At 46.1% G+C, this 21,246-nt stretch overlaps 1 protein-coding gene across 3 annotated transcripts; it reads right to left on the bottom strand.

Moving 5' to 3' along the window:
• Positions 1-560: 560 nt before the first annotated feature.
• Positions 561-20,410, bottom strand: DDO (D-aspartate oxidase). 3 transcript variants are annotated; one of them, XM_059176859.1, is made up of 5 exons: positions 20,330-20,410; positions 18,309-18,484; positions 15,142-15,250; positions 11,012-11,188; positions 561-2,229 (listed from the first exon to the last, which is right to left on the bottom strand). In XM_059176859.1, exons 2-5 carry the CDS (start codon positions 18,478-18,480, stop codon positions 1,668-1,670), a joined length of 1,020 nt encoding a protein of 339 aa, XP_059032842.1. In that variant the 5' UTR covers positions 18,481-18,484; positions 20,330-20,410; the 3' UTR covers positions 561-1,667. The 3 variants fall into 3 exon arrangements, with proteins under 3 accessions (XP_059032842.1, XP_059032843.1, XP_059032844.1); XM_059176860.1 differs by lacking the exons at positions 15,142-15,250; positions 18,309-18,484 and having other exon boundaries at positions 20,330-20,408; XM_059176861.1 differs by lacking the exons at positions 15,142-15,250; positions 20,330-20,410 and having other exon boundaries at positions 18,309-18,428.
• Between the last annotated feature and the right edge of the window lie 836 nt (positions 20,411-21,246).

Raw genomic sequence — 21,246 nt, 5'->3', positions numbered from 1 at the left:
TTTTTTTTTTTTTAATTTCTAGTCATTTCTAAATTTTCCGATTTCCCAATTTATCCGAATTTGATACAATACCACCCCCTGGTGGGAACCTTCGGGGAAGACGCTCACGGGAGGAGTTTTAATTCGAGAAGAAAATTCAGAGCATCTAGTGCACTGCTTTTCTCTCTCTCTCTCTCTCTCTCTCTCTCATTCTCTTCTCTCTCTCTCTCTCCCTCTTCCAGCCAAGTGTTCTCTTTTTAAAAACCTTATGCAAAACCTCAGGGAACAAAACAGTAAAATGAAGCTATGCTGGGGGCCTTCTCTTTCCCAACTCCTCATTTCCAACCTCACACTCTCCCCCACACCGCCACAACCCCAGGATGTCCAAAATAGAACTTATTATCAGTAAACACAAGCCATCTCCTGCCAAAATTAAAACTAAAACGAAAATTAAAATTACAGCTAGTTCTGCAAAGCGTCCTTACCTCAGTGAATGGCATCTTCTTCACCCTTCTCTAAAGCCAAAACCCTCCTGAGCATTCACGATACACAAGAACAGAATAACTCTGAGCAAACCTGAGTCAGGAAACCAGGTTAGATCAATTTATTTCAGCGATTCCCAAACTCATTTTTACCATAACACATTTCTCCCTCATTCCCGGTAGGTTTTTTTATTTTGTTTTGTTTTAACAACTTGCAGAAAACTCTTTGGATATATTTCATTCGGAATGATTGTTCTTTCCTAATCAGCAAATTAGCTCTTTGGCTGCACCTGCTTGCTACTCAATCTTCAAAAACGCTTAGGCAAAGTCAATCACGCTACAAGCGAGTGCTTGTGGTAATGGAGAGTACGGCCCTTGGGGACTGACCCCAGACAGTTACTGAGTTGACGCTCTGTCCATAGGCAACTTCGTCCCTGTCTTCTTCTTTTTTTTAAGATTTTATTTATTTATTTGACAGAGAGAGAGATCACAAGTAGGCAGAGAGGCAGGCAGAGTGAGAGGGGGAAGCAGGCTCCCTGCTGAGCAGAGAGCCTGATGCAGGGCTCAATCCCAGGACCCTGAGATCATGACCTGAGCCAAAGGCAGAGGCTTAACCCACTAAGCCACCCACCGCCCCATCCCTGTCTTCTAACCACCATGACCAGCTGAGAGGAGGAAGAGGTTGCCATTAGTACTTGGAGGAATCATGCTTTGTCTTCTATTAAGTGTAATAAGCCTGTGTTGCGTGATCACCGTGTATTTTATTTAAAGGGATTATAATGCTCCCTTGAGCACAGCCTGCAAACTGTGACTAACAGTGAGTTAAGTGTTTTCCATACATCATCTCTCGCTGTGGATTTATTAGCCAAAAGATGTCAAAATCCTTATCGTTCTAGCATCAGTGTAAATTAGCACAGAGCTTTGAACACCGGATCTAGAAGAAATCTTACTCTCCCACAAGTATTTTTAACAAAAATAGTTTTGTGCCCTATGTCATTAGAACTGGACTTCAGCCTAGTTATGCATCGGTCCTAGATTAGGTTAGAACTAGTCCTAAAGCTACTAGGGCTTCATATTGCATCATTTCCCATTTTGAAAAGAAGGATACCACTAACTAAACTTTCATGCAATGGAGAAGTTAGTGGAATCAGTTGTGCTGCCTAGATCGTATTTTGATCATAGTCTCCGGGGCCATTTGCATGTGACCTACAGCTTTGACTTGGGGCTCCTGAGGGCTCGGACACACTCCCCCACCAGCCTGGCGGCCTCCAGAGCAGTGCCCCAGTGCACGGAGATGCCCCCGCTCCCGTGGCCGTAGTGGTGGACCACGGGCAGCCTCCTACCATCCTGGGCGAGGAGCTCTGTCTGCAGCCGCAAGCCTGGCCGGAAGGGCCTTAAGCCCACCTTCTCCCTGATGTGGCAGGCTCCACGGAGGGACGGCTCAAGAGCACAACAACGGGAAAAAATATCTCTGCTCATTTCTGCATCTGGGGACAGATTCCAGTCTCCTTTCTGCCTCGTTCCTCCCAGGATTACGTTGGCTATGCCAGGATAAATATATGTCAGCCCATTCCCGTCCCGGATGAAATGCTTCACCCAGGGAGCCTGAACTCTGAGCACTTGGCCCCGCACTGGGAACAGCTTCGAGTCTCCTGCTAGCTGTCTGCTTCCAAGGCCTGAGCAGTTGATCACGATGTCGAAGGACGGATGGAGTTCCCACAAGTCTCCTATTCGTCGGGTGAGTATCGGGACCCCACTTCCTTTTAACCTGGGAAGAATGAGAGAGACTGTTAGGGGAGACTCAGTGGCTTCCTGTGCAAGCCCTCATGGGAAATGATGGACAAGACCACCGTGGCCAGGGTCCGAGCGATCCAAATTCTAGCCATCAGCTGCCCCGCATCCTTGGAAACTAGAGATTCCTAAACTGGAAGCTAAATGGAAACCTGTTTCAAAGATTCAAAACAAAAGAAATGTCTTGTACCTTTTGGTGTTTTATAAAGTTCCTATATTATACTAGCTGCTCAATAAACACTAAATCAATTCATATTTTAAATCCCCTAACCTTTTCTTTTTATGCCCTCTATTTAGAACCTAAATTTGAAGCCTGAGACATGTTGTCTCGTGTTGTGAACTCGTGCAAGTTCCTTTGCATTGTTCTGGTCTCCGTAATGAGATGTTTGGAACAGGAGTCACACCACCCATTTTATGTCTACCACAGGAATGTTTGCACGAGACAAATGCAAAGTATTTGCAGCTGATGGACTGACAGTTGCTGTTGATAATGATATTTTGGACCAAGTACATCCATAACAAAAAGAAATGGCTGGGGGCACCTGGGTGGCTCAGTAGGTTGGGTGTGGGACTCCTGGTTTCCACTGGGGTTGTGACCTCAGGGTCCTGGGATGGAGCCCCATCCACCCTCATAGCTGCTATGCTACTCTAAAATGCAATCCGGGTTTGCCTGCTCCCTACACCCATCTATCACTCACATTCAATGGTTTAATAGCCTGTAAGAATGACATTTGGTCTTCAGAAAATGTTTTACATTGATTATTATTTGAACATTATCTTGGTTTTGCTTTTAACAGATTGTGGATTCCGCATGTTACTTAGTTAACACTGTGCTCTGGGTTCCAACTCTTCTAATTAAAACTCAGAGCTATTCTCCTAATTCAGAGAAATAAAAGAATTTTACCAGCCTGAGGACTTGACTGCACTGAACTTGTTTCCTCAACTGTCACCTACGGATAAGAATGTTGTAAGTCCGCAGGTTTTTGTAAAGATTATGCATGAATTCAACAAATGCAAATGTCCTTCTCAAGGGTCCCCCACTGGTTGCTACTGATGAAAGTCCACTCTCTCCCTGGAGACTTCTGAAATCATCAAAGCGACTGGAAACACCCCCTTATCCCCCAGCACCCCCTTCTTCCCCCACAGCAGGGTGCTGAGTACCTCCCTGGCCTTGACCCCAGGAGGGAACTTACTGAATGTGCCAGGGACCTGTCATCCTTGCACTGTTGCAATACAACCTCGTGTGATGCCCATTCACTCTTGTTATCCCATGGGCAATGTGTCGGTGAGCAGCAGGGTGTAGGAGGAAACCATACCGGAAGCTGCATGTTGGTTGACCAAGCACTTGTACAACCATATGTAGTAGTTATTTTATTCTGAGGGTTTTGAATGACATGGTTGGGGGTATAAGCTTGGTGACTTGCCCCATAAGGTTTCCTGCAACTGAGCAAGACCTCATTCTAGATAGGGAGAATGCGTTGTCCCAACCTCCCCTGAGGAAATGTGGGGACGGGAAACTCAAGAAGTTGAGTTCACTAAATAGCGCCAGACCAGTGTCTCCTGGCCATCACGTTAAAACCCAAGTGCCCATTTTCACCAAGCCTAAAAGTCAGCCCTCTGAAAGACCATATCAGCCTGATGCATTCAATTGGGGTGTGTGGGGGGTGTTCAGCAAGAGGGGAATTGAGCAGGTGTGGCCCTGAGAGGGATGGAGTTCCACGAAGCTCTTCTTTACACACACACACACACACACACGCCCATACTCCACATCCCAGAAGCAAAGGGGAGTCCCCTCATCCTCTCCCTTCTCATAGGACTAGAGGCATCCTGTACCCCAACTCCCATCACACAGCACAGACTAAGCCATGTAAGAGAGGAATAATCCTGGGCAGCATGAAATAAGGAGTGGGGTGCCTGGGTGTCTCAGTCCATTGGGCATCTGCCTTTGGATCAGGTCATGATCCCTGGGTCTTGGGATTGAGCCCTGCTTTGGGCTCCCTGCTTAGTGGGAAGCCTGTTTCTCTTTCTCCCTCTGCTTGCCACTCTGCCTACTTGTGCTCTCTCTTTCTCTGTCAAATAAACAAAATCTAAAAAAAAAAAAAAAAAAAAGAGAGAGTAAGAAAAAAAAAAGAAATAGGGAGGGGGCGTTGGGTTCAGTGTGGAGACCTCCTGGGGGAAAGGGGACACAGGGAAAGACAGAAGACAGGGCTCTGTGAGCTCTAGTAGGAGGGATGAGGCTGCTTTGACACTGAGTATGGTTATACCTAAAATAGCTTATAATACTTAGATTTTAAATATACATATATACATTTACATATATATGCATAATTTGCATGTGGTAAATAATTTGTATTCAGAAGGTCAATGGTGATATTTTCAAAATATATCCACAAATTCTTTGAACCCTTCCAGGCTGAAGCCTAATTCCCCTCCCCTTGAATGTTGGCTAAACCTAGTCACTTGCTTCTAATGAACATATATATCATATATACACACAGACACATATATATACATAGATATAAATATATAAAACATATATATATTTGTTTTTGCAACATATGATATATGATCCTGGATTTTCTTTTGCTATAATGTATATTATTGGGACAATTGGCAAAATCTGACTTAGGTCTATAGATTTCAGAAATGTACCCATGTTAATTTAATGCCCTAATTCTGACCTTAGTTATATAAAAGAATGGCCTTTGGTTTAAGAAATATATATTCAGTATTTGGGGCAATGGGGCATCACATCTGCAGCTTACTCTCAAATGGTTCAAAAAAAAAGACATATATTTGGAGATAAAAGGATAAAGAAATATGGTAAGTTTAAGAATTAGGGAATCTGGGTGAAGAATACATGGGATTGGGGCGCCTGGGTGGCTCAGTGGGTTGAGCCGCTGCCTTCAGTTCAGGTCATGATCTCAGGGTCCTTGGATGGAGTCCCGCATCGGACTCTCTGCTCAGCGGGGAGCCTGCTTCCCTCTCTCTCTCTGCCTGCCTCTCCATCTACTTGTGATTTCTCTCTGTCAAATAAATAAATAAAATCTTTAAAAAAATGATACATGGGATTTCTTGCATTTTATATAAAGTCTAATTTTGTTCTGGAAACATGATCTCATCTGATGGCCATATTCCTTAGTCATTTCCTATTTGCATATTCTAATAAATCTAATGCATATTCTAATAAAATCAACTGCTTTCTATTCCCCACTTCTCAAAATATCCATCCCTGCTCTGACCACTCCATGAACTTGTATTCAAGTTCATTGAACGTCTCTCAGTTCCATTCAGGGGTACAGCGTTCTCTGGTTCCTTGTGTGGATGAGGCTCAGGGTTTCTATGGGCAGAGTGGTCCTGAAGGGGAGCCCCTGGGCACCCCGAGTCAGACCAGTGGGTGGAGTTTCAAGGAACAGGTCACCCGTGGAGCTGCCTTAGGATAGCTACTGAAGCCCCAGGGGGAACCCCTAAGGCTACGACACTGCACAGGGTCAATCTGTCATGTTCCTGATGTATGATCCATATTTCTGTCCAACTCCTAAGGGAGCCACATGAGTTTTGGGGTTTTTTTTGTTTTTTGTTTGTTTGTTTGTTTTTTGAGGCACTGCTGTGAGTGAGGCCACATGGGAGAACAGAAGCTATAGGAGATGGGAGACAAGGAAAGTAACTATGAGGCATTGTTGTACCAGTGGAAAGGAAATACAGAGAGAAGATTAGTATGATCAGTGCTCTGGTCAGTGCGGACCTTATCAGGGCCACAGTATAAAGCATGGCTTCTAAAGAAAGCAATGTACTGAAGTTACAGGGTCCCTAGCACAGAAATGAGGCATCCAGCTTTCCGGATGCAGGCAGGATGATTCTGATCCAGCCAGGATGATATATTTAGGTAGGATGTCTGGCAAAGAGACAGGCTCGGTTGACTTACTGCCTCTATGATTCATTTCCTGGACGGGGCAAGTGAAAAGCAGCAGAATATGACTCCACCAGCTGAGGATATAAAACATGATCTGTATGGCTCATTAAACCTCTGAGGGGTTTTTGTTCTTTTTTCTTGTTCTGGTTATTGTTGGGCATCGCTTTTTTTTTCTCTTTATTGAGAGGGGGATGATCCCTTCTGTTCTTTGAAAAAAGCTAAAGATCTCAATTGTGGTTAAAAACTTTTTTTTTTGGTCTTTCCTAGAAGTTTATATTATTTCAGAAGGTTAGAGCTGAGGTTGGAGACATTTTTGTGTGGCTTGCTGAATGAAAAGCCTGTTTTTGAGTCAGAACACTGTAGGCTGAACATTCACATTGTATGGAAGGGGTGTAGGAAGCAACACAACAGACCCTGGGTGTGAGGAACAAGCAAAGATTGTGTGGCTTCCCAGCTGGGTTCGCCCCGGTGGAGAAGAGCAGATGCAGCCCACAGAGTGAGCCCCATGGGTCCCACTCCCTCAGCACAATGCCACTCTGCCTCTCATTTGGCTTGAAATCCTTGCCTGATAGGCTTGCCTTGGGCATGGAGGAGTCCCTGCCCTACAAAGCCTCCCTTAGGAGGAGAGGAGACAATGTCGCTCTCTTCTTCTTCCATGTTGGCTTTCCTGCCAGATGTCAGGCCCTGAGGGAAGAGAAGAAGACACCTAATGTCCACAGAGAGGAGGCCCTGTGTGCTGTCTGTGTAGACCTCGCTTGGGTGGTGGGCAGGGAGCAGGAGGAAGAGGAAGGTATCAGGGGCACAAGATAGTGCTGAAAAGATGGAAGGGTGGTGGTGGGACAAGGGTGTGTGTGCTCTCTGTCTGAAGCACCCATGTCCCAGCCCACTATCATGGCGGCCATGTCTTTCAAACAAATGGACTGACAAAGACCTACCCAGGACTCTAGCGGGGGAAAGAGCAGCCCCTCAGGCCTCTTCCCCCTGACTCTATCCCCTAAAAACAGACAGGAAGCAGCGTGCTCCAAGGCATGAACCCTAGCTGACTGGTCATCAGGCCAATGGCACTACTGCCAGGAGGTGGCTCCCACAGGCACAAAGTACCACTTGACTCCAGGTTATTTTAAGTAGACTGACATGCTGACAGCAGGCCTCCAGCTAATGAGGAAGTAGCAGGATTTCTCCAGGTCTTCATCCCACAGTTAGAAATTAGTCCTGAAAACAAGGTAATTTTGGAAATAAGGGGCCTGTTTTCCATAAGGTGATACTTTAGAAGCAGTTAGAACAAATCATTCAGGTAATATTTGTTTCCGTAGGAAAGTGGTTGGGGGTGGCTCCCAGAGCTAAGACATTTATTCTCAGCCAGAGTGGGAGGGCAGCTGGGATGGGGGCCACGCTGAGGACTGGCCCTCCCTCACTGTCAGCCTGGGGGTGCCCCTCCTCCACAGAGGGGGAAGCTTCCCACTGCCCAGGGCAGCCCCAGGCCAACTGGGAGGCTTAGGAAGACTCCTCAGAGAAGGGACACATACACTGTGGGTGACGCTGGCTTCCCTGCCCTGGCCCCCTCCCGTAGCTACGTCACCTGTTCAGGTAGCCTGGACCCTCATGCTTCCTCTGCCCCCAAAACTCTTCATCTTCCAAGGGCCTTATTGACTATTCATCTCTCAAAACAAAATGAAAGCAATGTGCCCTCTCTTCCAGGAAAAATTTCTGTTTAGGTTTTCTGTCTAGACTTTATATCCAATGCTTCATTGAAATGTTAGGAGAAACTACACGGACATGCACACACACACACACACACACACACACACACACGTGATTACCATAAGCTCAAGACTCTTTCTAGGACTTAGAACTTACCCTGGCTAATCTGAGCTGTGCCTCCCTTCCTCTGGGCCGCTTAGAGGACCCCACTCTGGATCTTCTCCAGCTATGCATGAGAAATTAGAATGTGGGGCCAAGGAATGGACCCAGCAAGCGCCCCCCTCCTTCACAACCAGTCCATGAGCTGGGAACCCACGGTCCCCATATTTTCCCCCTACTTCCAGGGTCTGCATCGTCTTCCTCTGAGAGGTAGATCATGTCACTTCGTGCACCCTTGCCCAAGGGGTAGCCAAAGGACAGCTATTGGCGCAAAGTGAGCTTGAAAATATGGACTAGGGTGTCTCATGGCATGCACCTAGTGTCCCCTGCCACCATGTTACTGTGCAGCACTCCTGAGAATCCAAGATGGCTATATGTAAACTTGACCTTTGGTTGCACATTAGTTGTTAAAGTAAAGGGATAAATGATATTTTATTTAATGGTTTGTTAGCTTGGTTTGGAACATTTAAATATGTACACATACCATATGGGCTCCTGTATGTGTTCTTGTCCAGGCTGGATGTGGTAGAGGAGGGTCAGATGTTGGGTGTGTTCTCTACATTCCAAAATCACAACAGAAGGAAACTTCAGGGTACGAAGGGAAGTAGAAGGGAGACAGAGTAAAGGCAGTTTATTTCTGCTTTGAATATATACATTTAAAATGTAGCATTGCATCAGGTTGGTTTTAAGGAAAAGATGGAAAGAAATATTCATGAAAAGAAATCATTTTTCTTTTCAAAATTGGAGTGTGTGGAATGCTGTTGTGCCTGAAAGTAAGAAAGTGCTAAAGAGAGAGAGAGATGCAGAAATGTCAAAAAGACATAAGAGCTGCTTGAAGGGGCTCTCACTGGCCAAATCTTGGGCAATTTGAACATCAAAATAAATAATAAGAGTAATAGATTATAATTCATTGAGTAAAATAGGAATCCCCGAGCCCATACTGACATAAATAAGTAATTGAATAAATATGGGGGAGGGGAGTTTTTCCTTATAGTAGAAAGCAAACTAAATGTGGAAGGAGTTGGAAATTTATCACTTGGCAGGGCACCTGAGGTGGCTCAGTCCGTTAGGCCTCTGACTCTTGGTTTCATTCAGCTCAGGTCATGATCCCATGGGTCGTGAGATCAAGCCCTGCATCCAGGGAGCCTGCTTAAGATTCTTTCCCCTTCCGAACCCTCCTACACTGTTGGTGGAAATGCAAGCTGGTGCGACCACTCTGGAAGACTGCTTGGAGGTTCCTCAAAATGTTGAAAATAGAACTACCCTACGACCAAGCAATTGCACTACTGGGTATTTACCCTAAAGATACTAACGTAGTCATCCAAAGGGGCACATGCACCTGAATATTTATAGCAGCAATGTCTACAATAGCCAAACTACGGAAAGAACCTAGATGTCCATCAACAGATGAGTGGATAAAGAAGATGTGGTATATATACACAATGGAATACTATGCAGCCATCAAAAGAAATGAAATCTTGCCATTTGCTACGACGTGGATGGAACTAGAGGGTATCATGCTTAGCGAAATAAGTCAATCGGAGAAAGACAACTATCATATGATCTCCCTGATATGAGGAAGTGGAGATGCAACATGGGGGGTAGGAGAAGAATGAGTGAAACAAGATGGGATCAGGAGGGAGACAAACCATAAGTGACTCTTAATCTCACAAAACAAACTGAGGGTTGCTGGGGGGAGGGGGTTTGGGAGAGGGTGGTTGGGTTATGGACATTGGGGGGGGGGGGTTATGTGCTATGGTGAGTGCTGTGAAGTGTGTAAACCTGGCAATTCACAGACCTGTACCCCTGGGGCTATTATATAATTATATGTTTATAAAAAATTTAAAAATAAAATTTAAAAAAAAAGATATTTTCCCCTTCCCTCTCCACAACCCCCTTCTTTCCCCTCTAGTTCCTCCTGCCTTGAGTAAATAAATGAAATATTTTAAGAAATGAAATGATCACTTGGCAAACATTATAGTAGTGATCAAGTTAAGAATCATGAATGAGAGTTAAAGCTAATGTGCAAAAGTCTTTTTGGAGGGGGACCAGCTTCTAACACAGTGCCGAGTTCAGGCATAGATGTTGAACACAGAATTGTGGGATTCATGAATGTGGAAATCAGTCATCCTATAGATCATACCTGGGACCAGATCATCGTTGCCACTGCTTATCTTGAGTCATTTTTCCAATGTTTACAAATAATTCACCTTGTCCCTATTTATCTACCATATATACAGATTTGGGGACTGAAAGGGCCAATGTGTCACAACCCTAGATATACTTATAATTTCCAGACTAAACTAAAGGGAGATTTATTGATGCGTTGCAAATAAAGAAACTCTTGATGTATTTCATAACTAAGTGGGATCAAGAAGTCCCGAAAACCAAGCCAAAATGCAAGTTCAAGGTATTTTGGACTGAACTTGGTAAGGAAGCATTTACCTAATCTAGATAAGATAAGACCCCTTAGGTATAGATGTCTTAATTATGACAAAGAGAAAAAGAGAGCGATTTTTTTCAACACTAATGAGAACAAAAATTTCCAAAAACAATTTATAATAAGCTTAAGATTCTCCATCTAAAGAACTGGAGCAAATCTTCTAATTCTATAGCCGGAAGCTACTCTCCAAATGTCTCCATTTTACAAATGAGGAAATCTCAGATACTGTGTCAGTGAGTGGGTTTTACTTACTGGTGGGCGGGGGACCAATAAATCATACAGCCTGAAGAAGAATCAGGCACCACGAGGTAGAAGAAGATGAATGTGTTACTAGCAGCATAGTGTCCCTTACTGCTCGCAACACACACACCGTCTTCAGATCGTTTGACCCAGCCCTGGCCATTGTGAGCAGCGAACAAGACACATGGCAGAAGACCTCTGGGGGCCCAACAGGGAATTTTTCCTATCTATTGTATGAGAAGCTATGAAATTATTTATGGCTAGGACAGATAAAGGAAGCAGCAAGGAGCCATTTCAACTGACCTCTTCTCCAACCACGGGAGGTAAGTAGGGCTTTCACATTTCAGAGTCGTGAAAGCGTGACCAAACACATGCTGGGGGAATTTCTTCAGCTCAGCCTTGGTCATCTTTCGAAACCCCAGAACTACATCAGCCCAGAATGGCACTTCCTCCGTAGGAACGCTCCGAAATATTTGCCAACTGAAAAACATAAGTGGAAAAATTTCCTGAAATTTTGTGAAATATGTTTCCCGTGAACCTCCACATGATATTATTTAAAGCATTTTAAAAAACACACTTTCTGGGGCACCTGGGTGGTTCAGTCAGCTCTGGTCATGATCCCAGGGTCCTGGGATCAAGCCTTGCTTCGGGCTCCCTGCTCAGCAGGGAGTCTGTTTCTCCTTCTACCCCTCTCCCCTGCTTGTGCTCTCTCAAATAAATAAATAAAATATTTAAAAATAAATACATAAATATAAAAACACACTTCCTATCCCCCTAAAAAGAAAAAGATCTACTCTTCCATTCTCTTGGGTTCGGATAATTTAGCAGCTATGTTTGAAATGTTCATGACTGGGCGGGGGGGATAAGATGTTTAAAAAGCTGTGTTTTAAAAATTGGACTTAACTCTTTTTTTCTAAAAACTCCTCTCAGACTTTCTTTATTGACTTGTGACTATGCACTTTTGAGGAAAGGTTTTGGTATCTTGTAGTACATTTTATGTAAGTTGCAAGCATCCATCAGAAGCTTAAAGGTTGCCCTCCATTCTGAACAAAATATCTAAATTGGAGCGAGCCATCATGGGTGAACAGGAGGCTGAGTGTGAATTATGGGGTAAGTTGTGGGTCATCCCCTCATGCTGAGTCATCAGGAGGAGCCCAGTTACCGTCGGGCCACCAGCACAGCCAGGGTGGATGAGGCCGGAATGATACTGGTTGTTAACAAGCTGGCAAGAATGCTACTAAGAGATGCTAGGCACGTGTTTGGATTTGCAAGTCTTGGGTTGTTTTCATCAATAGATATAAGGGTTTTAAATCATGGCTACTCTAAAATAGCAAGGAAAATCGCTTGAGTGCTGTACATAGTAGCTCATGATGTGATCATTCACACACCAGAATCCATACGTCTCTAAGTAGTTCATTTAAAGAGCGCCCAGGGAAGGTGTGAACGCTGTTTGCTGCAGGGCTCCATGCTGGGCCTTCTTGCTGTCTCATTCTGCACACTCTCCCTCGGCTAGATGGCCCCTTCCATATCTTCACCATCATCTACACGCCAGACGCTCAGGGGGCTACAGCTCCAGCCCTCTCTTCTCTCCTGAGCTCCACAACCAGACCCAGACCCATGTTGACTTTCTCTCTCCCCCCCATCCACATGCCATCAACTGCCAAATCTCAAGTCCCATCAACTCTCTTTCTCAGCATTTCTCAAATCCATCTACTCTCTGTCCCCACAGTCAACACCTAAAGGGTTGTACCACCATCTCTCTTTCCACGCTACAGGAGGGATAGTTTTCACACATAAACATGATAAACATTTCAATGTGTAAAATCTCAATGGCTTCCCATTACCCTGGTGGTTTTTCAGTTCCTTCAACACACCACAGTTGTCCTAGACTCAGGTCTCTGTGAACGCTCTTCCTTCTACCTGCAATGACGCCCCTTGTGATCCTGACCCTGTCTCTGCCCCCTCCTTTCACTTCTGCAGTGTCACCAGACTAACCTACACTCATCCAGATGGTCTCTGTTGAAACATCACTGTGTTCCAGGTGGCTTCTCAAACTTCCCGGAGCAAGTTTATTCTCCAGTGATACACTTCCATAGGACCCTACATTCTTTCCTTGGTAACTCGGGTCTTATTTGCAATTAGTTAGACTTAGGACAGACCATAAGCTATAGGAGGGCAGGACTGTGTCTTTTTTTTTTCTCAACAATTCATTCAACATACATTTATTGAGCATTTACTATATGCCAAGCAGTGTGTATTAAATGGCTCCTTATTCTATCACTAATACTGAAGAGAGTGCTATACTGGTGAATGCTGAATAGAGTGTTTTGAAGAAATACATAGATGAATAATGAATGAGGCTACACACTTATGCTAAAGATGCTCTGGACATCATTTGTGCTCTTATCTCTTCACTTGACTGATTCAAATCTGTGTTGTTGTTGTTGTTGGTTTGTGGTGGGTTTTTTTTGTTGTTGTTTTTTGTTTTTTGTTTTTTTTTTTTGGTAAGCAAGTGCAACAAGATCACTCATGTGAGAGAAATAAATAACTCTCTTTCAGACCAGGTAGAGGTACATTCTTAATACCATCGACGGCGACAAAATCTCAGTCTTGAAAGGACATTTGCATTTTAGACGCAACTGTTTTCAAAAATTACTTAGAGACAAAGTTTGTGAGTTAAATATGTCACATGGGTTTTGGACAAAAACAAATTGTGGCCATAAATCAAGGAGAACAATTTTTCTATGCGATTCATCAGCTGGATTTGGAGTTACAGTATCAATTCATCTTCAGGAGGTCGAAAGGAAGTAAAAGTTGCTGCTTGTTTCGACTGTGGGAAATCAGGGGCGTCGACGCCAGTCATGATGGTGAGGGGGGGGGGGGCAAGAAGAGGAAAAGGGCAGAAATCGGCCTGAAGGGGGGGGTGTTCACTGGCAGAGAATGTCAGCGACAGCCTGATCACAGAGGAGAGAGGGCAGGCTTTTCTAAACTTCACAAAAGATGCAGCAGTTTTGAGAACTTAGTAAAAAGCAAGCATCCCTCTGCTCTTCAGGAAGCTATGGGGTATTACTGTGTTAGCACATAGGACATCACAGAGGACATATGTGTTATGTCATAAATTAAAGACATAAATTAGAAGTGAAAGAATGGTTAGTGATCTCTTTTTAAGAAGCTATAGCAAGATGTTATCATATTCTAGGTGCTAATCCACACTAGAAATGCCAAAAAGGATTCTTTTAAGTTGTTCATGTAATTATGCATGTCTCCTGAATTATGCATATCCTGAAGATATTGAGAATCAAACAGAGGGCGCCTGGGTGGCTCAGTCGGTTAAGTGTACGACTCCTGGTTTCAGCTCAAGTCATGATCTCAGGGTCATGAGATCAAGTCCTGCATCTGGCCCCATGCTGGGTGTGGAGGCGGCTTAAGATTCTCTCTCTCACACTCTCTCTCTGCCCCTCCCCAACCCACCCAACACTGTTCAGGTACTCTCTCTCTCTCTCTAAAAAAAGAAAGAAAGAAAGAAAGAAAGAATCAAATAAAAATGTCCTAACCATTTCAAAAATATGCCTCCTAAATGCCAATTTAAAAGATAACTTTAGTTACCAACAATATTTCCTTTTTTGGGACATCTCATTCTCCAATATCACACCTGTTGGCTTTCCATCAGCCACATGATCCCCAGATAGCCCAAGTTCAGTATTTACTTGCTATAAGTTTTGTTTTTGTTTTTAAGATTTTATTTATTTATTTGACAGAGAGAGACACAGCGAGAGGGAGAACACAGCAAAGGGAGTGGGAGAGTGAGAGGCAGGTTCCCCGTGGAGCAGGGAGCCCAATGTGGGACTCGATCCCAGGACTCTGGGATCATGACCCGAGCCAAAGGAAGATGCCCAATGACTGAGCCACCCAGGCACCCCAAGTTTTTTAAGCCATATTTGAAAATCACTGCATAATCCCTGAGGAAACCCAAAGTAGTATTTGTGACAAGAAACTGTAACGGTTGTTTAAAAGTCTAATACTATAAGGGGCCTGGGTGGCTCAGTTGGTTAGGTGACCAGCTCTTGACTTCAGCTCAGGGGCATGGGATCGGGTCTGGCATTCAGCTCTGTGCTCAGTGCAGAGTCTACTTGGGATCCTCTCTCTTCTTCTGCCTCTGTCCCTCCTCCTACTCAGTCACTCTAAAAATAAATTTTAAAAATCTACTTTTTAGAAGTCTAATACTATATATACTAATATATGATATATGATTAATGTACTAATAACTTGTCTTTCTTGAGTTCTTGGGAGTAACGCCTAGAATGTTCTTCAAAATCCTCCCACATCCAGGTCAGTCCTCCTCTCAGCAGATGCTCAACAATATTTCAAGATGAATTCTCAAGTCCACTAAGATCATTCTAAATTCTAAAATAACTTCAAATTTCCTCTCTTACCCAGATACCAGGTGAACACCAGCATCTTCAGCTTCTGCAGAATTGGCAATTGCAAAGAGGTGGTCAAAGGTCTCTCTAAACCACTGCTTCTGCTTGGCAATGGGTGCGTCTGTAACCACGGGGGAAAGCAAAGCAGAACAGAAAGGAAGTGGTGATGATGACCATGCTCCCAACTAGCCCCTTCCTAGACACTGGGAGAAAATACAGAGGCAGGGAGGAACATTTAGATAAGGCACCACATTGGGGTCGAGAATCCATTAGCAACCAGAGTATCGAATGTTGACACCAGCTGTTGACTCCTGTTCATGTAAAGATTAATCATCAGAGGGTGAATTGGCCGATCAGAACAAAATCTGACATAGGAGCCATCTGGAAGGTGGTCTTTGGCCCTAGATATATTCCAGACCTTAACAGGTCCATAGCCAATCTGAGCAGAAGTTAGTTCAGGCTGAGGGAGGTATACCCAGATGGCCACACAGTTGAGACAATAGAAGAAAGAACCTAGAACCTCTTTCCTGGGGTCTAAAAACATGGTGGGTAATAAGGGAAAAATCTGTGGGGCCCAAGGCAACCAGAACAGAGAACAGACTACACATCAATAGGAAGCCCAGGGTCCTTACCCTCTGATGCAAGGAGACAAGGTCAGCATTATGGAGCTGAGCTCCTCAGGAAGGACTTGTTGCAGTTCCATCCTAGGCTGCCATTCCTCCATCCCCCTCCACTCCCTGGAACCACATGATAGTTTAGGGTAGCATTCCCCAGGTCAGTAGGGCATGCAGGGAGCACACGAGGCACCACCTCCCTGGCAGAGTCCTATGGATCAGTGCTCCCTGTCAGCCAGGCATCGTCCCTGCCAGAACACAAGAGACTGGACCCAGATACTAACAGAGAAGAAATAAGGGTTATGGTTCAAGCCCCCAAATAATAGGGTCCAGTGTAGGCATAGAGAGCGAGCACAATCTGGGGGTGCTGACAAATCCAAACGGGGTGAAGAATTGGGACATCTGATCCCTAGGGAAGGTTATGAGGGAGAATCCAAGGTCAGGCTAGGGTCTGAGGAACAATAATCCTGAGGGGCCGCGACGGCAGGAGCCACAGGGGAGGCCAGGGAACGGAGGCAGAGAGGACGCTGGGTAGGCTCTGCTTGGAGAGAGGTCCCTAGAGTTCACGGTAGAGATGAAAAGGCCTGCGGAGCCATCTTGCTCCCCCAAAGTCTCCAGGTCAATGCGGCCATCTCAGGTAGCAGAGTTTTATAACAATTCTCTTGTCAGAGTGCCAATAAATATGTCTTTAATCGTAGATCGGTGCTGTCGTCTTTAAACACAGCCCATGTGAACTCAACACAGTCTTCCAAAGCGGCAGCCTGGGCCACTGGCTTGGAAATAAGAGAGGAATCATAAACTGTAAAAAGAGCTAAACTAGGCCTCGCACAAATTATACCCCAACAGTCCAAGCCGGTGTCTGGGGCTGTATTGAAACGCATCCCCTTGATCCCATTTCAATCCTTAACAACAAAACATTGGCTGCACCTCACATGCTACAGGAGTCATCCCCAGAGAATGGACGATTGCAATTCAGCGGCGGACAGCGCAGGCCAGCCTGGCGATCTAAGTCACGTTCAAGGGCTGGTAAGAGAAAACTGCAGCTGGAGCAGTGGTAGTAATGGCGGTCATTGCTACAGCACTTCCGGGCGCTGTTCTAACCAATTTCCATGTAGGAACTCATTAATCCCCCAGCAGCCGATGTGGTTCCTAGATGGAACTGACATTTATGAGCACAGAAGTATTGCTGGGGCTAGTCTGAAAGAAGCCCAAAGAGAAGACTGAGGTCCTTATCCGGAAGCACCAGGGAGAAGCGCCCTCTGATCCAGGGGCCCCCAACCACCCAGCCAAGGGGTGAGCTCAGGCCTCCACGGCCCGCGTGGACTCTTAGATGAGCCTCCTCTACCGATGATTCCATGACTCCCATTCAGCCTTCTGACCGCTCGCCCAGGCCTGGTGCAAGCCAAGGGGCTCCTGGACAATGGAAACAAGAACTCTGGTGACAGGAAAGGTGCTCAGAAAGTGTGAACTCGCATTCTGCAAAGCACTCCAGGTTCCTGAGCGTATTCCCATGCACGTGTAACTCTGATTTTACAAAAAATAAATAAATAAAAGCTAAAATTAAAGGAGGGTAGAAATGAGGAAGTGGAGATGGTGAGTATAAGCGTCATTGGCTGCAAAATGATTTTGGTTTCTATTTAATGCTGTTTCCCTTCTTCTGTTTCATGTGCAGAACACAGAATGGAACGGATATGTGAATGTGTTTAAAAAAAATCAAGGCATCTGTAGGCCTGAATACATACAACGGACTGTTTGTATACTGGCTAAGAAGCGAGGTAGTTTTAGAGGCAGTTGGGTGGCTCAGCCCTTGAGTGTCTGCCTTTGGCACAGGTCATGATCCCAGGGTCCTGGGATTGAGCCCTGCCTCCGGCTTTCTGCTCAGTGGGAGGCCTTCTTCTTCCTCTCCTACTCCCCTTGCTTGTGTTCCCTCTCTCGCTGTCTCTCTGTCAAATAAATAAATTGAAGAAGAGGAAGAGGAACAAGAACTGGGGATAGTTTTAGTCCCATTACAAATAAGCCTCGGAGTTACCAGCTGTGGTAGTCATGAGTGCTCTTCTCCAAATACTTCTGGCTGGCTCCTTTCTGGGAACCTTAGAGAATTGGACTTTCTGGCCACCTTCAGAGAGGTGGGGGCAGGTGACTAGTGCTGGCCAATGACCTGTCATCAGAAGGGATGAAAGTTGCTTCCTGTCCAGAGCCTTTCGTTGCTAGGGTGAGACCCTGCCCACCCCGCAAAACTGTCTCCCCCCAGACACAGGTCCTGACGATATCCAAGACAGCAGCTACCCAGCCCCTTAGGTCCCAAGGTGATGAGCAGAGCCCTTGTTGATGCTCAGTAGACACAGTCTGAGCCAGAGACGAAGCTTTGTTTTTTAAGCTGCTAAAACTTGGAGGCTATATTTGTCCTGCAGTGTAACTCAAGCATTCCTAACAGAGGAACCAATAAGATGTTAAAATTGAGCATTATAGGGACATGCACATCCAGTGGTCCTAGTCTACAGAATTCCACTCAGAGCCTCCTAACGTCTATCATATCTGACAGAGGAGCTAAAATCCCTCTCTTACCTGCGTCGACATGAGGGATAAGCATGCCGGCTGCCACATCGCTCGTGGTATCAGGAGAGAACTTGTCTGACAGGACTGTAATGGAGCATCCCGGGACCAGCTTGGAAACGCACAGGGCGGTAGAGAGCCCCACCACGCCTGCCCCCACAACTGCGATCCGTACTGGGTCCATGGGCCTGGGAGGAGAGAGTGTGAGCTAGAAAGCTCGGTTAAGTGTTCTTCCATCCAGTTCAAAGCCTGGCCCTGATGACTCCTTCCTTAGGTCCACAGTTTCTCCAAATAAGGTCTTTCCCATCAGCAGTTCTCATGGGTTAAAGAGAGCCCCCCCATAAGCTCTTTCTGGTAGATGTTGGGGTATTGGGCAACAAAGTCTCGATGGAGTTTTAGACATCAGCCTGAAGTGGCCTTTAGAGCACATGACAGGTAAATGGGTTTGCATCTAGGGGCAGATTTCTACTCACTCAGCTCCTTTCCTAAGCCACTTCTCCAGTGGGCGCAGCCTAGGGAAGGCTGGTCAGGTTTGCAAGGTAGCCAAGAGGAGCAGAGATACCCTCTCTATTCCCAGAAACCTCCTGAGGAGTGGCCACTGAGAGGACAGGACCCATGGGGCAACTTTAGAACTCAGCTCTTTACAAACTGGTTTTTAGTTACAACGACAAGACAAAAGTCTGAACAACTGAAACTCACTCCTTCCCCCTCCTGCCCCTCTAACTGGAAACCAACGCTCATCTCCCTTCCCTGCCTCTGCCACTGCTTTCCCACCGGCCGCCCGTGTCACCCCGCCCCCCAACCCCTGTGCCTGAAACCCCACCCTCTGAGGGCAGACTTTCTCGAAAAGGAGCCTGGATTTGTTGGGGGGGGGGCGTGGGCAACCCATGTCTTCCTACCTTCTAGCCTCAACTCCCTCATCAGCAAACCAGGTCATGTGAATTCTTTATTAGCTCCTTTGGGTTGGAAAAAAGAAAGACCCACAGAGGTTATCGCACAAAGGCAGCTCTGGCATGGAAATGCAGGAGGCGGACCTCCAGGAGCCTGAGGCAGGTACCCAGCGTGGGAACAAAAGGGTGGTTGAGGGCCCGACACCCACCCCCTCCTCACCGTTGAGCAGCAGGAGCCCACTGAGCCTCTCCCGGCTGTCAGCCTCCCCAACCACTGCTGCTCTTCTGCTTGTCTTTCTACTTTCGTTCCCCACCCCCTCTCTCTGTAGGTCTTGGGCTGAAACTCCAGAGAGAGAAAATGCGGTGATTCCAGGTGCTCACTGTCATCGTTATCCATGTTCTAGCACCAGGGGAGCTCACTGGGCTAAGCCGGCCTAGAAACGTGCCTCTTGGCACATCTGCCCTTTCCTGTCCAGTCAGCAGTAGGCAGGGCATCAGTTCCCGTGATTCAAATAATGGCCACCTGCCCATAAAATTCACCTTTCCCCGGGAGGGCGTTGGGCAGTTCTCCTGTGAGTGGGGCCAACATGGCGGGGCTCAGCTGTCGGTGGTTTCCTCCAGTTCTGATGGGCTCTGGCTCCAGGATCATATAAGGTCCTCCAGTGAGGTTTAAGGTGTGCTTTTTCTTTCTCAAGCAGTACATGCATTTCCTCAACCATTAGTTAATCTGCTTCCTCCCCAACAGGCGGGCTAGCTGAGAAGGAACAGGATTGCCAGGACAGAGGGAAGGGTCTGGGACAAGGGAGAGACCGGTGGAGGCGGGGCAAGCTGGAAGAGCATAGCCCCACTCATGTCCCCGGGGGGGTAGAAGGCACCCGCATATCCCCTTGCTGACTTTCCTTTTTCGCAGGCTCCCCTGCCCAGCAACTTTCTCAAAATAGCTCTAATAAATTAAGTTGAGAGGGAAAGTAACATGGCTGAGAACAGCCAACTGCCAGAGAGGAGAAATTGAGCCAGCCAGGTGGGTACATCCTGGCCCAATGACTTGAGAATCACAGTCACCTGATCCGATTAAGACAGTCCCAAACCCCCAGAGCACGTAACAGAATGACCCCCGAGCTGCAAACGGAAGGATTCGAGTACCTGTCTGTGAGAAAGCGGTCTGGGAGTCCGCAGAAGGCCCTGGCACCAACACTTGTTTTCCCAGTGAGTGGTTGGTCTAGTGCCCTGAGAGACAGAGGGAAAGTAAAACTGCTTCCCATTGGGGAGTTTATTAAGGACATTCCCTCTAATCTTCCTCTCCATTGGCCCATAACCCCCCCCACCCCACCCCGTGTCTCTGTAACTTATTTCCCTGGAGAAAGGAGGGATTAACTTCATTCTGTAAGCTCCGTGGAACTGAGGCTCTGCCGAACCCCTGGGGGCTGGTCCACCCTCAGCAGCTCTCCTCTTTCTAGTTTACAAACCCCTCTGTCTTGCCACCAGTCTGGGACTTCTCCAGCTGATTTGTAGGCATGGTAAATAACAGGTGAACCTGTCCAACTTCCAGCAAGTTCTGGCCAGAAGCCACACTGGTTGCCTCATTTGTCTCTTCTGGGTCAGCGGGTTTTGGCAGGAGTGGGGGTAGGGTGAGGGTAGAATAATGTTGTGGATCATCTAAGAAGATGACCCGATTGCAGTTGGAAAAATTACTCAGGAGATAATCGAGGATAAAAACCAAATGATTCTTTAGCCCACAGATTCAAGTATTTGTTGAGTGTCCACCATGTGGTAGGCACTTGACAGTCAAGAGGTTGTTGACCGGGAAGCAGTCAGATGAACCAAAGTAATAATAATATCATAACTAATATGTATTTAACATTAATCATGGGTTACGTGCACGTACGACATCATATAGCACAACTACCTTCCGAGGTAGTGAGATACTATGATTATCCCCATTCTATACATGGGTAAGTTGAGGCTCTAAGAGCATAAGGAAGAGCCCAATTTCTCCTACATAGCAAAGCCCAGTCTGAGTATCAGACTCCAAGGCTCAAGGTCTTAATCAAAGTGCACAC

The sequence above is a fragment of the Mustela lutreola genome, chromosome 6 (assembly GCF_030435805.1).
Source record: "Mustela lutreola isolate mMusLut2 chromosome 6, mMusLut2.pri, whole genome shotgun sequence".
NCBI lineage: Eukaryota > Metazoa > Chordata > Mammalia > Carnivora > Mustelidae > Mustela > Mustela lutreola.
Note: the sequence above shows the minus strand (reverse complement) of the source record. Positions and strands in the feature narration are given on the sequence as shown.